At 43.9% G+C, this 15,950-nt stretch overlaps 1 protein-coding gene across 9 annotated transcripts in view; it reads left to right on the top strand.

Annotated features, from left to right (window-relative positions):
- Window positions 1-15,950, top strand: part of RPH3AL (rabphilin 3A like (without C2 domains)) — a 692,976-nt gene that overhangs the window by 349,944 nt on the left and 327,082 nt on the right. For all 9 annotated transcript variants that reach the window (XM_075589573.1, XM_075589571.1, XM_075589570.1 and 6 more), the window contains one exon: window positions 12,493-12,636. In XM_075589573.1, coding sequence (XP_075445688.1) covers window positions 12,493-12,636 — 144 coding nt within the window. The remainder of the gene's footprint in view (window positions 1-12,492; window positions 12,637-15,950) is intronic.

Below are 15,950 nucleotides of genomic sequence, written 5' to 3'. Positions count from 1 at the left end.
TGAATGGCAGGATGCAAACAACACCGGTGGTTTGGGGTCCGCAACAAGAGGGATGCAAACACGATCACACCATTAGTGGTAAACATTTCAGACACTGTCCTTTCCCCAGAGCAGATTAGCGTCCTTTGTTCCTACGGTACATACAGAACCATTGGAGTTAGACATAGATCATGGCAAGGTTTTTTCGCATGTTGAGACTCAACGGATATTTTTCCATGTTACAAGTAGTACTAGAGGTCCAAATTTAGATTTTGAAGAGGACACTGATTTTCATATTCTAACTGCAGACTGTAGAAATAAAAGCAAATTCAACCCCCCGCCTATTAATTACATAATTGAAGCATACATCTCATTAGTGCAAAAGGATGTGGCGTGGCTTAAATAAATAGCCCCCTGCACCACCGAAATACAGTAATTCCAAGCATGAGCGTGATATACTGAATTCAATTGAAAGCAAAGGGGAACTAATTATCAAACTTGCAGATAAGGGAGGGGCGGTGGTTGTGATGAATAGATCAGACTACAGGGCAGACATAATTTGTCAGATTTGAGACATCCAATTATACGGTGGTACCTAACAACCCCAGTCCTGGGATTGTCGAAAAAAAATTCTAGAATTATTACTTTAGCTGTTGATGGAGGTATAATATCTGAAAAAGAAAATTACTTTTTAATTAAAAAAGACCCAATAACACCCATCTTTTACACACTGCCCCAGATATATAAAAACTTCACCAGACCACCTGGACCACCTATAGTTGCAGGGACTGACTCTGTCTTCTAAACCGTTGGCGGTATTTTTAGATAAACTTCTGCACTCTTTTGTTACAGCCTCAGCTTCATACATTCAGGACACTACACATTTTTTTGCAAAAAATTGAGAATTTTTCACAATTTGAGGAAGGTATATTACTGGTTACATTAGATGTCAATAGCTTGTATACCTCATGATGATGGCATAGAGGCTGTACAATTAGCCCTCAACTCGGATGATATGTTCACACCAAAGGAACAAATATTTATACTTGATTTGCTGTCAATAATCTTAAGGGAAAAATGTTGCACCCACATACTGTACAGTACGCCAACATTTTCATGACTAGGTTTGAAACCGATTGTCTTTTGTCACCAGTCATTTATGGCACATGGGCGTATGTGGGTGCAATATATCAAAGATATATTCCTCATATGGGGAAGTACAGAAAAGACGTTGAACGAGCTTATCAAGGACCTCAACAATGCAAAGGAAATAATTGGGTTTACACCATCAATTAGTAGAAAGAGTATTAACTGAATACCACATCTACATCCAAAATGGAAAATTAGAGTCTGATCTATTTATTAAACCCACTGATAGAAATAACCTATTGCACTTCAGTAGTCATCATCCACCAGGGACTATTAAAGATCTACCCAATAATCTGTTCCTGTGAGCCAAGCGCATAATTAGATCTCTCCGCTAATCCAAGAAAGACTAGGCACCATGCAACATAAATTCTTAAAGAGGGCATACCCGATTCGTTGCCGAGCCATACAAAGAAAAGTAGCAGAAGCACACAAAAGAGAAAGTCTATTAAGAGGCCCCCTAGGGAGAGATTACCCCGTGATATTTCTGTTCCCTTTGTTTCAACATATGGGACCTGGAGTGGGAGACTTAAAAATGTACTTCACTCTGAGGAAAATCTTGCACCATTACTTAGTGCTAAACCTTTATTCTCATACAAGAGAGGACAGAACTTTAGAGACCGGTTAGTCAGGGATAATATTGGAGGTATCATTAGAACTCAAACATTTATTGGTCCCCCAAGATGGGCTGTTTCAGGTGTTATAGCTGCAGCCATTGCAGCAATATACAGGAGGGAAGCCTTTTCTATCACACACACACAGGGAAGAAGTTTTTTTATTAAAAAATCCTTCACATGCAATTCCCGAAACGTGATATATCTGATTAAATGTCCATGTGGATCAGGATGTGGGTGAAACCACACAACATGTCAAGAATAGGGTTCGACAGCGTAAAGCTACAATCCGTAGAGGAGATGAGGATGCCCCTGTAGCACATCATTTCATACACTCTGGGCACAATGTCACACAACTCCGGTACCAGGTTATTGATGGCGTGGAGAAGCATTGACGAGGGGGTAACCTTACGCGCCAGCTATTACAGAGAGTCCAAATGGATTAGCAAACGGAGAACAATAACCCCAGGGGGCATGAACAAGGAATTGGATTTAGGTGTTTCTTTTGATTCAGTATATAGCGATGATAGGCGCCTCTGAGGTTATCCCTGTGTGGTCTCTGACATGCGTATGTGTCCTGGTACTAACATGCTATTCCATCTCCTCCACAGACAGCACAATACGGAGGCTAGACCATTGCCCATTACCACTGATGGGTGCTCCCGAGGTCCCCCCAATGCTTCCCATCCATATACGACTCGCATATGATACCTTCTTGGCTTTAGTGGTTTTTACTCACCTCTACCTATTCCTAGGACAATTCACTTTCAAATTAGTAACAAATTGTTGTTGGCACCGACTGTTGTGTGATTGTTCATTTATTTTGCCCTCTTGTTTATTGCTTACTATTTTTTATGATAGGGAAGATGATCCAGGCACTCTGTCTTTTCAATAAGTAATTTATTTAAGCTAAGAAACCAACGTTTCGACTGCCACACAGTCTTTATCAAGGTGAGGGCTGTCAGGTACATGGAAACACTTACATTTATATAATATATAATAGATAGATATAGATATAGATAGAGGTATCAGTACTGTGTTAGCCGAGCTTCAATAATCAAAAAATAAATAGATGATACCGTTCTGTGGCTAACGAAATGCTTTTATTTGTGCGAGCTTTCGAGATACACTGATCTCTTCTTCCGGCGATGTTACAATGAATGAAGCAAGGGTATACTTAAAAACAGTGTCTCTTGGAATGTTATCTGTGCTAGTCCTTCCCCCGGTGTGGATGAGATTTATGGCTAGAGGTGTCAAAAGGTTCCTGAAAGCAAGTGAAGAAAGAGTGTGTATGTGTATCAGTGTGAATAAAAATGAATGGAGAGCCCACAGTATATACAGTGCTTTACAAAAGGTGTGTGTGGAGTGGGAGTGGATATAAATGGTGTGGGTGGGTGTGGAAATGTGAGAGTTTGTAGCACAACTAAACGTGTGTGTGGATACCTTGTGGACCCTATTGGTGTATAGGGATGGAGAAACAAGGAGTATTAGTATGTGTGAGAGACAGCTGTGTGTGCATACATATAGCACAGTATGTACAGACATGGCCTTTAGCGCTCATGGGAAGAGAGTTTACTTGTGTCAATAATAACTCATAAAATTTCGATCTCTGTTTAGGCCACTGCTAAGTGTCCCGAACAGTTGCATAAATTTGTATTCATGCAACCGTCTCTCTTTCGTTGTTTTAAGATTACCTTTGAGTATGGCAACCCTCAGATCGTTCATCTTATGGCCAGAGTCAGAGAAATGTTCGCCAACAGGACTGTCTCTTGTTCCGCGTGTGATGCTGTGGCGATGCAGGTTCATTCTCTTGTTTAGCCCCTGCCCTGTCTCACCTATGTCGTAGCAGCCCCCTGGGCATTTCATGCACATGATGAGGTACACGACATTGCTGGAGGAACAGGTGAACCTTCCTCTGATTTTGTATTCCCGATTCCTGTGTGGTATTTGTATTGTGTCCGCTGTGTAGAGCATTGCGCAGGTTTTGCATCTTGGGTCCTGGCATGGTTTTGTCCCGCATTCAGTTGTACTGCTGAATACTTTACTCCTCACCATAATATTCTTGAGATTATGGGGTTGTCTGTATGATAATAAGGGTGCTTCAGGGAAGACCTGTTGCAGTCTTGTATCTTCCTGGAGGATGGGTTGTAGTTTCCTGGCGATCTTGCGTAGGGCTCCTAGGTGTGGGTTATATGTGACCACCAAAGGTACCCTGTCGCTTGTCTCCTTCTGTTTGTATTCAAGGAGATCACTTCTTGGTATTCTGGTGGCTTTGTGAATTTGCTGGTCTACAATTCTGTGGATATATCCACGGTTTATAAAGTCTGATCTCAAGGCTTTAATCTGCTGGTCTCTGTCTGCTGTGTCGGAGCATATCCGGTTGTATCGTATGGCTTGACTGTAGATGGTTGCATGTTTGGTGTGTGTCGGGTGGAAGCTGTTGTCCCTCAAATAGCTGGCTCTGTCTGTAGGTTTGCGGTATACAGAAGTCTGTAGTTGGTTGTTCTTTATAGAAATGGTGGTGTCTAGGAAATGTACTTCATCTGGGGAATGGGTGAGTTTGAGGTTGATGGTCGGGTGGAAAGTATTAAAGTTGTCATAGAACTGTAGGAGGTCCTGTTCGCCAGAGGACCTCTGGCGAACAGGACCTCCTACAGTTCTATGACAACTTCAATACTTTCCACCCGACCATCAACCTCAAACTCACCCATTCCCCAGATGAAGTACATTTCCTAGACACCACCATTACTATAAAGAACAACCAACTACAGACTTCTGTATACCGCAAACCTACAGACAGAGCCAGCTATTTGAGGGACAACAGCTTCCACCCGACACACACCAAACATGCAACCATCTACAGTCAAGCCATACGATACAACCGGATATGCTCCGACACAGCAGACAGAGACCAGCGGATTAAAGCCTTGAGATCAGACTTTATAAACCGTGGATATAACCACAGAATTGTAGACCAGCAAATTCACAAAGCCACCAGAATACCAAGAAGTGATCTCCTTGAATACAAACAGAAGGAGACAAGCGACAGGGTACCTTTGGTGGTCACATATAACCCACACCTAGGAGCCCTACGCAAGATCGCCAGGAAACTACAACCCATCCTCCAGGAAGATACAAGACTGCAACAGGTCTTCCCTGAAGCACCCTTATTATCATACAGACAACCCCATAATCTCAAGAATATTATGGTGAGGAGTAAAGTATTCAGCAGTACAACTGAATGCGGGACAAAACCATGCCAGGACCCAAGATGCAAAACCTGCGCAATGCTCTACACAATGGACACAATACAAATACCACACAGGAATCGGGAATACAAAATCAGAGGAAGGTTCACCTGTTCCTCCAGCAATGTCGTGTACCTCATCATGTGCATGAAATGCCCAGGGGGCTGCTACTACATAGGTGAGACAGGGCAGGGGCTAAACAAGAGAATGAACCTGCATCGCCACAGCATCACACGCGGAACAAGAGACAGTCCTGTTGGCGAACATTTCTCTGACTCTGGCCATAAGATGAACGATCTGAGGGTTGCCATACTCAAAGGTAATCTTAAAACAACGAAAGAGAGACGGTTGCATGAATACAAATTTATGCAACTGTTCGGGACACTTAGCAGTGGCCTAAACAGAGATCGAAATTTTATGAGTCATTATTGACACAAGTGAACTCTCTTCCCATGAGCACTAAAGGCCATGTCTGTACATACTGTGCTATATGTATGCACACACAGCTGTCTCTCACACATACTAATACTCCTTGTTTCTCCATCCCTATACACCAATAGGGACCACAATGTATCCACACACACTTTTAGTTGTGCTACAAACTCTCACATTTCCACACCCACCCACACCATTTATATCCACTCCCACTCCACACACACCTTTTGTAAAGCACTGTATATACTGTGGGCTCTCCATTCATTTTTATTCACACTGATACACATACACACTCTTTCTTCACTTGCTTTCAGGAACCTTTTGACACCTCAAGCCATAAATCTCATCCACACCGGGGGAAGGACTAGCACAGATAACATTCCAAGAGACACTGTTTTTAAGTATACCCTTGCTTCATTCATTGTAACATCGCCGGAAGAAGAGATCAGTGTATCTCGAAAGCTCGCACAAATAAAAGCATTTCGTTAGCCACAGAACGGTATCATCTATTTATTTTTTGATTATATATATATACAGTGCTTGACAAATCACCCAAAAATCTACTCGCCGAACCAAAAAATCTACTCGCCACCTAGTCCCGCCCCAACCCCGCCTCTAGTCCCGCCCCAACCCCGCCTCCAATCCCGCCCCCAGCCCCGCATTTAAAAAAAACCATAAATGAAATAAATGTAATCAATTCCTAGTAAGAACATTCGTTTTTGACATAAGTTTATTTATTGTATTACATTATACTACAATTAGTCCGTGTGTGTGTATATGTGTATATGTGTGTGTGTGTGTGTGTGTGTGTGTGTATAAATGTCGAATCTAGAAAAAAAAGCCAGATGTGAATGACTAGTTTCCTGCACCCCTTAACTAGTGCCTGGATGCCCCTGCTTCACAATATTTAAAGCAGCAATCCCACCTGGGATCTTACCTGATCCGCAGACCCTCAATGTCCAGGTACCTCATTTCCGCAATGTTATACATTGGAGGGGAGGTGTTCCCTACCTGTCTTCTGGGTTAGAGGGGGTTCCGATGTCTTCCGTGTGAAGCTTGAATCAGATTTGGAAGAAAGCAGTATAGGTTATTTCGGTGTAGTATAGGGCAGTTAAGATATACAGGGTAAATAAAATATCCAGATCCAGATTGTGAGACAGAGAGAGGGTGAGACAGAGAGAGGGTGAGACAGAGACAGAGAGAGGGTGAGACAGAGAGAGGGTGAGACAGAGAGAGGGTGAGACAGAGAGAGGGTGAGACAGAGAGAGGGTGAGACAGAGAGAGGGTGAGAGAGACGGAGAGAGAGGGTGAGAGAGAGACGGAGAGAGGGTGAGAGAGAGACGGAGAGAGGGTGAGAGAGAGTGAGGGAGAAACCGAGAGAGGGAGAAACCGAGAGAGGGAGAAACCGAGAGAGAGAGGGTGAGAGACGGAGAGAGGGTGAGAGACGGAGAGAGGGTGACTGGGTGTGGGGATGGGGTGACTGGGTGTGGGGATGGGGTGACTGGGTGTGGGGATGGGGTGACTGGGTGTGGGGATGGGGTGACTGGGTGTGGGGATGGGGTGATGGTGTGGGGATGGGGTGACTGGGTGTGGGGATTGTGTGATTGGATGGGGTGACTGGGTGGGGTGGTGGGGTGACGGGGTGTCTGACTGGGTGGGAATTACTGACTGTGACTGGGTGGGGATTACTGACTGTCTGACTGGGTGGGGTGACTGGGCAGGGGGCAGGGGGGTGGGATGACTGACTTTTGACTGACTGGGTGGGGGGGAGTGACTGGGTGGGGGGGGGAGTGACTGACTGGGGGGGGAGTGACTGACTGGGTGGGGGGGGGACTGACTGACTGGGTGGGGGGGTATGACTGACTGACTGGGTGGGGGGGGACTGACTGACTGGGTGGGGGGGTATGACTGACTGACTGGGTGGGGGGGTATGACTTACTGACTGGGTGGGGGTATGACTTACTGACTGGGTGGGGTGGGGGATGACTGACTGGGTGGGGTGGGGGATGACTGACTGGGTGGGGTGGGGGGATGACTGACTGGGTGGGGTGGGGGGATGACTGACTGACAGGGTGGGGTGGGGGGATGACTGACTGATTGGGGGGATGACTACCTCTGGTGTCCTACACGTGTGTGTACACACACACACACACACACACACACACACACACACACACACACACACCACTCTCTCTCTCTCATACACACACACACACACACACACACACACACACACACTCACACTCTCTCTCGTTGGGGGGGGGGGGTCAGGGGGGAGTGGAGACAGCCACGGGGACCGAAGGGAACACCCCTGCCCCGCGCGTGCAGCCACAGGAGCGCAACCGGAGGGGGGGGAAATCCCCTGCTTTCATAGCCTGCCCCGCGCGAGCAGCCACGGGGACAGGAGCAGAGACCAGAGGGGATGCGGGTTCGGGGGGGGGGGGGGGGGAGGGACGACATTCCCCTCTATCATCTCCTGCCCCGGGCGTACAGCCACGGGGACAGGAGCGGGACCGGAGCACACGCGGGACAGGGTGGAAATCCCCCGCTGTCATCTCCTGCCCCGCGCGAGCAGCCACAGCCACAGGGACAGGAGCGGAGATTGAGGGGATGAGGGGGGAAGCGCGAGCAGGAGACAGGGAACGAGCGCGCGAGGACCAGCCATTACTTACCCCTGCAGAGAAGGGCTCCATTCCACGTCACGGCCAATTGGCCAATCAGCCAGGAGGATATTTTTTTGTTATTTATTTATTTTTACATTTGTGGGAGGGGGGGGAGCGGAAAGGGAGGGGGAAGCGGAGACAGCCACGGGGACCGAGGGGAACACCCCTGCTGGCATCGGGAGCAGCCACGGGCACTGGGGGAAAGCGGGGATCGTAGGGCAACCGGGACGGGAGGGGGGGGAGACATCGCCCGCTGTCATCTCCTGCCCCACGCATGCAGCCACAGGGACAGGAGCGGAACCGGAGGGCAAGCGGGACAGGGGAGGTGGGGGAGACATCGCCCGCTGTCATCTCCTGCCCCGCGCGTGCAGCCACAGGGACAGGAGCGGAACCGGAGGGCAAGCGGGACAGGGGAGGTGGGGGAGAAATCCCCTGGTGTCATCTCCTGCCCCGCGCGTGCAGCCACAGGGACAGGAGCGGAACCGTGGGACAGGGGGGGAAATCCCCTGCTGTCATCTCCTGCCCGACAGGAGCGGAGACTGGAGGGGATGAGGGGGGAAGCACGGGCAGGAGACAGGGAGCAGCCATTACTTACCCCTGCAGAGAAGGGCTCCATTCCGCGTCACGACCAATTGGCCAATCAGCCAGGAGGATATTTGTATTTATTTAAAAAAAAAAAATTTGCGCAGAGCAGGGGGAAAAAGTAGCTGGCCACCGGCCAATTTCCGTTTGCGCCTGGCGAGTGGGCGACCGGGTTTGTCGAGCACTGTATATATATATATATATATATATATATATATATATATATGTGTATATATATATATATATATATATATATATGTGTATATATATATATATATATATATATATATGTGTATATATATATATATATATATATATATATATATATATGTATATATATATATATATGTATATGTATATATATATATGTATATGTATATATATATATGTATGTGTATATATATATATGTATGTGTATATATATACTGTATATGTATATGTATATATATGTATATGTATATGTATATATATATATATATATATATATATATATATATATAGTCCCCTTTCCCGTATATATATATATATATATATATATATATATATATATATATATATATATATATATATATATATCTACCCCATAACTCACCCACTGAGATGTGCTCTGCAGCTGGTGTTTCGGCTCGAAATCGGGTTCCGCTGTGACGTCATGGACGCGACGGAGGTCCACGCATGTGCATCACACGGCACACACCTCCGTGAGCCCGACGTATTTGTGCAGCTCAGCAACAGAACGCCCTTTGTGTTCCTGTGCACCAGACATTATATACTTTAATCTTTATTTGGGAGCGTTGTCTGTAACACCGTACTTTTTGTATCATTAAGACACTTCTCACATGTCTCTAATTGAAGCTGGTATTGGTGACCAAATTCAGGGTCGCTGTATCCAACTATTGGTCCTTACTCCATAATAGGGGTTCCCTTTACAGATACACTGTATACCGGCAATCCATATAGGAGTTATCTTCCTTAATAGGTATTGTGTGCAAAGGACTAATTGCAAACAAACCTACAGAATATGCTTGAAGTATGGAATAACGCACAGTGCTCTTGGTGGTACATTACATTAGGATACTCTAGAGAAGCCCAACATGGGGTACTTGTATGACCACACTGCTGTGATCTGCACTTCTCTATAATCCTGATCAATACATTATTCCACATAAGAATAGGATTTTCCTTTGGAGGCACCTACCAGTCAAGCATTGTTTCTAAAAAACAGTTTTAGAATACATACTGTACAAGTATATATCTTCATTTTTCATCATTAAATAAACTAACATGTAAGAAATCATATTTTCTGGCTGTTAGCTGTTCAACAATCTTACACCATACTCGGCTTCATTAATATGGTCTGCTATCATCACAACAGCAGATTTATATATTTACTTGTGTCAAACAAGAAGTGGCATCAAAAGGTGGGGGTTTTCTGAATTTGAATGTAAACTATACTCCCAGCAATTTTGGGTCTAATTATAGAACACAACTATATTAATCCATTTAGTACTGTGGATAACATTGCTTCATGAGAGGGATTTACCAGCATTAGTACACACTCATCATTGATAATAAAATGTCTCCAAGTATCATTTTTCTGCAAGGGTTAACAACATGTACTGCTATCAATCAATAGGGTAATTGAATGACCTTTAAATACTAGCTACCTTAGGGTGGCTGTATATTGCCTGGATAAAGCCGTATAGCGAAACGTACAGTACGTCAGCAGTTTGCGACGTCCAAGTTGATGACGTCACTAGGGAGAGCTTATACGAATATGGCAGCTAATGCCATGATCTGCTCACCCGACTAGGTAATGCACTTAAATGCAATTTTTTAACCTGTGGTTTTAAACTTATTTTCCTCCTACTTCTCAGGCTAGCAGTCATTATATAGATGTTTAAATACTGATTTATATATCGTAGTTACCAATGATCGCTTACCTCCCGTGCTTATCATGCCTGCTGCTCCGGCGGCTTTCTTTCTCCCCTGTTTTTCATAATCTGGTCCGCAATAGCTAATACTTAGCCAGTACTCTGTACATAGCAGCCTCACCAGGTATTAAGATCTTCTTGTTTCCTCGAGTTAACGGAGGTCCATATGACCGGGATAGTCAGATGATACTGCTGTACCGGACTGTATACGTCATTGTCAGCATTAGACATATTCATGTGAGAATTTTCAGAGTCCTCCCTAATCTAGAGCACATCGGGTAATACTAAAGTCCGATATACAGTACAACTGGGGGACAACTACCTAATTAAAGGAATATATATGGTAATAAAGGCGCCATTATTAAAGCACCCAGACTCCTAATTATACTAAAGACTGTGAGTCTATAATAAACGATCTACTGAGACTTAGACAGCCTCTCCTATATTCCCTCTATATGGATTGGCCCTCTTAGACTAAACTAATAAATACCTAGGAAGTCTGATCAGTGCATACTATATCTTACAACTAGCACACTGCTAATGCTGAAAACTGCTGTAAATATCTGGGTTGTATCTGAACTGGTAGTTACTATGTGAACTTGATACTTTTGTTACTTTTCAAACCACACACACTGGCTTCTGTATTTACTGCTGAGAGGCACAGACTTGTGGGACCTGAACACCAAATTTTATTTTTAATATTCGCTTGCTCTATATATTTTTTCTCATACTGTGGTGGGTATTAACCCTATAATACAATACCGGTGTGTTTTTTGCGTCGGGTTCACACTTGCCCTTCATTATAATTTTTGAGTACAACTCTAATAAAGTTTTTTACACTTTTAATACAGTGGCGGCCGCCCTGAGTCTAAATCGGCCGCCACCGCGGGAATTTTTAAAACGCGAGCAGACGCAGGCTTTTTTTTTTAAAGTTTCGGCGCCTGCCAAGTTCGGCTGCTAAAGAAAACAGCCCCGAACAATTGCGGGTAAGCTTTAGAATAAGCTCAGCCGCAACAGTACTACCATTTATTTCAACCATTATTTCATATCATTCTGGGATTTGAGTGCCCTCATTAGTGTGGATATCTTTCTTTTTCAGTTCGTGCCTTCTATCAGCCCCCCGATAGTAGCACCTCCCAAGTGGGTGAAACGCGTAAGAGCTGCGGGGGGTGTTATCTCTTCTCTCGTTTTTAAATCCATGTTATAATAAAGCATTTTTTTGTAGCACAGTCCAGCCTTTGCAATTTTTGTTGCGCGGCCGTGCCCACTGTACCTCTCTCCCTCCCCCCCCCCCCCCCCCGGCGGGGGTTACTTCTCCTGCACCTCCCAAGTATATTATACTATTTTCTCAGCTGTTGCAAGGGTTTCCTTCCCCTGTGTACGTATTTCATGACCGTAACAAGAGCATGTTCACAATATTATTGTGCAGCCCTCTTTAAGTCCCTGCTGATACAAATACATATGTTTCTGGGTTTCATTATCATTCATTTTGCTTTTATTGTTACAATTCCAAGTCATTGAAGAAAACAAGAACTTGCTTGTAAAACAACTTCATGAACCACATTGTGTATTTTTATATTCAGTAAGGGACTGCTTCCCTACTGTAAACATGACTGTCACTTATCACTTTCTCAGAGCTGCTTATTTCCCAAGTAATTCTTGCATTTGCCAGTCTTAATGATGGTGATTTTCTTGTGTTTAAACTTGAAAATGCTGCACTCAAGAAAGCTATTTTTAAGTACAGTAGTTAATTGATCATTTCATTTTTTTCATGCTATCCTTTTAATTCTTATTGCATTTCGCTGATAATCTAACCCTTCTGTGACATTGTTTTTTATATCTAAAATGATTTGGCCGATCACTAAACGGTCAAGTTTTGTTTTATCTGTAGGCTGCAGACAGGATGGTCGGTACATACCTTTCAAACAGATAAGCAGAGAAAGAATCAGAGCCTCGACCAAAATGAAATAGATGTCATACTGCAAGTTATCAGAAGAGCTGAAAAGCTAGATATCCTTGAGCAGCAAAGAATCGGGTACGTTTGTGTTTCTGGGATTTATAAATTCGTGACTTGAGGTCTAAGGAACATGGTGGGGGGTAGGGGATCTGTTATCCTCTCCAAGAATCCTAGGGGGAGCATCAATAAGCTCCTGTATAGCAACCAAAAATAATCTGTCTTTTTAAACACAGTAAAGCAATACATCATTATTACTCAGACAGAGGATTTGTCTCTTCTATTCTAAACTGGGGACCCCTACTGTATTAACAACGGGAAGCCGTTTCTCTAGTGGCCGTCTTCCTGCTGGAGAACAGTTCATCTCCATTCAAATGAATGGTACTAAAATCGTTCTCCACACTGGGAAGGCACCTTCACAGCAGATTAAAAACGTACTTGAATCTCCTTTTAGATAGCTGCTAATGCTGTATCTACACATGTTTATGGGTTCAATATGAAGCTACTGATATCTGCACTCGGATGGCGTGCAAGAATTTGCAGAATTTTCTCTAGTGTCAAGTTGGTAACCTTATCGCTTAAATTTGCCAGTGACCTCCATAGGTGCACAGGTTAATGCAACCTCTGACCTTTAAGGTTTGAGTGATGAAAAAAATCGATTGCATGTTCTATCTAAGCATATGTTCTTACATTTACGTATACTTTAATTTCTTGCCATTTTAGCTTTTTCTTGCTGTTTTGCCAGCTGGCGTTCCTTTTGCTTCTGATCAATAAAGTAAAGGATCTAATGGCAATACAGCAAAAAGCAAAAAAAAATAATTGGTCTACCATTCTATCAAATTGGGGGTTCTTTGGATTTATATTTCATTAACTTATTCAATACCAGATTGGATGAAACTCATTTAAAAGTAATGTGCTTGTTGCTGCATGCAGCAAATAACTTGACGAAGACAGCTTTACAAGCTTCAAGCAGATTAGTATACAGTAGATGAGTGATTCCCAACTCCAGTCTTCAAGAGGCTCCAAAATGTATAGTTTTAAGGTTATCCCTGTTTCAGCACAGGTGGTTCGGTCAAAATGACCAGTGTTCGACAAACCTATACATTTGCTCGCCCCGGGCGAGTGGATTTAACCCCCGGGCGAGTAAATATTGGCCCAAGCAGCACACGTTTGGTACTAGGTGGCGAGTAGATTTTTTTGTGTGGCGAGTAGATTTTTTGGTGATTTGTCAACCACTGAAAATGACTATAGACCATGGTGCTCATAGAATGCCCAAAATAACAAAAAATACACTTCCTAAATAACACTTCACAAAGCAAAATACAAAACTGTGCACCACACAAATATGGAAAAGGCAAGATATAAACTTGTATTTGTTAGACATGGCTAAATATGAACTGGGGGTGCAAAAAAACTTTACAAACTGCTTTATGCAACAGACTTATGTTCTGAATTTGAAATGGGCAGAAACAAAAAGAGACAACATAACAAACAGAAAAAAAGAACAATAAAAATGAACCTCCTATCAAAGTAAGTGTTTTGGCTTTATTCATCTTAAAAGTCTGTAACACATATTACCCCCCCCCCCCCCACGCTCCCCCCTCGGGGAGATCTTGCTGCTACAGTACATGGAGTGTGGTGGTGCATACCTGCTGGCTCACAGTAGATCTGAGTCTCCCGCATGGTGTTAGGGGATGTCAGAACAGGCTTCTGGGATATAAAATAATTTGTACTCATAGTAACAGCGCATCCATCTCTTGCAGGCCCCAGGAATGAGGGGAGCAATCCCTGCAGGAGAGTTATTTTCCCTTCCCCTGGTAGATTGCAGTCTCAGGTGGAAGGTATAGTGAAACAGGAACATTTTATTGCACATTGTAGACTTCACAGCATACACAGCAACACTCAGTTATTCGGGCCTTTACCCTCAGGATGTTTCCCTGGATAATCACTGCAGGTACATGGCCCCTACAGCTGTCCTTGCTCTTCTCCTACTCCCTGGTGGAGGAATAGTCACCCACTCAACTCCCCTAAGGGAGGGAGTCCAAACTGTGCAGAGCCCTGCACAGTTATTCGGGTAGGCCAGCCTCTCTCAAGGGTAGAGGCAACTCACTAAATCAGGAAGTGCAGCTCCTTAAGTACAGGAAAAGCAGGAACCAGTCTTGAGTCCCTGATTGGACACAAGGACTGGTTGCACTGCCTCCCCTGTGACTCACTAAATCTGCAGAGGGTGGGGAAAACCCAGGATAAGTCCTGGTAGCCTGCTCTTACTAGGGCTTACTGCCAGGAGAAGTGCAGACTGGTAGCCAGTGAAACCAGGCCTGGCTACATGTAAAAATACTATTCAATTTGTGTCCTGTCAAAAATGTATGCTTGTTCTTAATGGGGACTCTGTCATTTTTTTTACCTTTCCTGCCATCTTTTTGTTTCCCAGCTTTAGCTCCTTTGTTAATGATGGTGTGCTATGTTCTCAAAGAGAAGATAGGAATAGCTAGAAATTTGAGTCGCTTTCTTTTTCTATGGAACAGGAGATCACACAAACATCAGAGATTAGTGTGTGGAAGCCAATTCATTTAAGATGTTTATGCATAATTTTTTTTTTTGTGGCCTAAAGCCGCGTTTATAGTGCCGGCGACGCGACCAATGATGTCACCCATCGCCACTGGCGAAAGTTGTACTTTAGTTTTAATTTAAGCGGCGTCGCTGGTGACAAGGCCAGTGACGTCACCAAGGAGGAGGGCAGCGACAGTCACAGTCTGGTTTAGAGACAGCCACATGTGGTGACTGTCGCTAAAAAATCAAATTTGACTGGCGTCCAAATTGTTGGTTGCGACGTTGCGCCGTCGCGCTTACTATATGCGCATGCGATGGATTCAATGGATTTGTTTTGGAGCGACGTCGCATTGCCGTCGCCAGGCACTATTAGCGCAGCCTAAGAAGAAATGTCTCTTGAAGTGGCTGAATATGTAGTACAGTACTGCTGTTTTTATTATATGAACATTTATAATTCTATTGGGTAATAATGAATGAGTAGTCCAACATGAAAGTGTCTTGTTGCGCTGTATTTTCTAATATAGTAGGAGTGTACAACGTTTTAATAGCTTCACACTTAAAAGACTTACAGCTCATAATGTGGAGTTACAATGCGAATGCTTGGTGGTCATCCTGTTCTGGAGAGTCTTATGGCATAACAGTTTGTAAATTTAGGCCTGTGTAAGAATATTATGACTGCATCAACTTATCCTGCTTATGGAGTTTAAAACAGCAGTTACACATATTAAGTGTTTTACATGTAACACAGTTACCCCCACCCCCCAATCGCAGATAGAGGGCATGTGAGGTGAATCTATATGTATTACCAAGTGTGGTGCTTTACCTGTTGGGTTCACAGGAGGCCT

The sequence above is a fragment of the Ascaphus truei genome, chromosome 3 (assembly GCF_040206685.1).
Source record: "Ascaphus truei isolate aAscTru1 chromosome 3, aAscTru1.hap1, whole genome shotgun sequence".
Lineage (NCBI taxonomy): Eukaryota > Metazoa > Chordata > Amphibia > Anura > Ascaphidae > Ascaphus > Ascaphus truei.
This window is presented reverse-complemented; position numbering and strand designations above follow the sequence as displayed.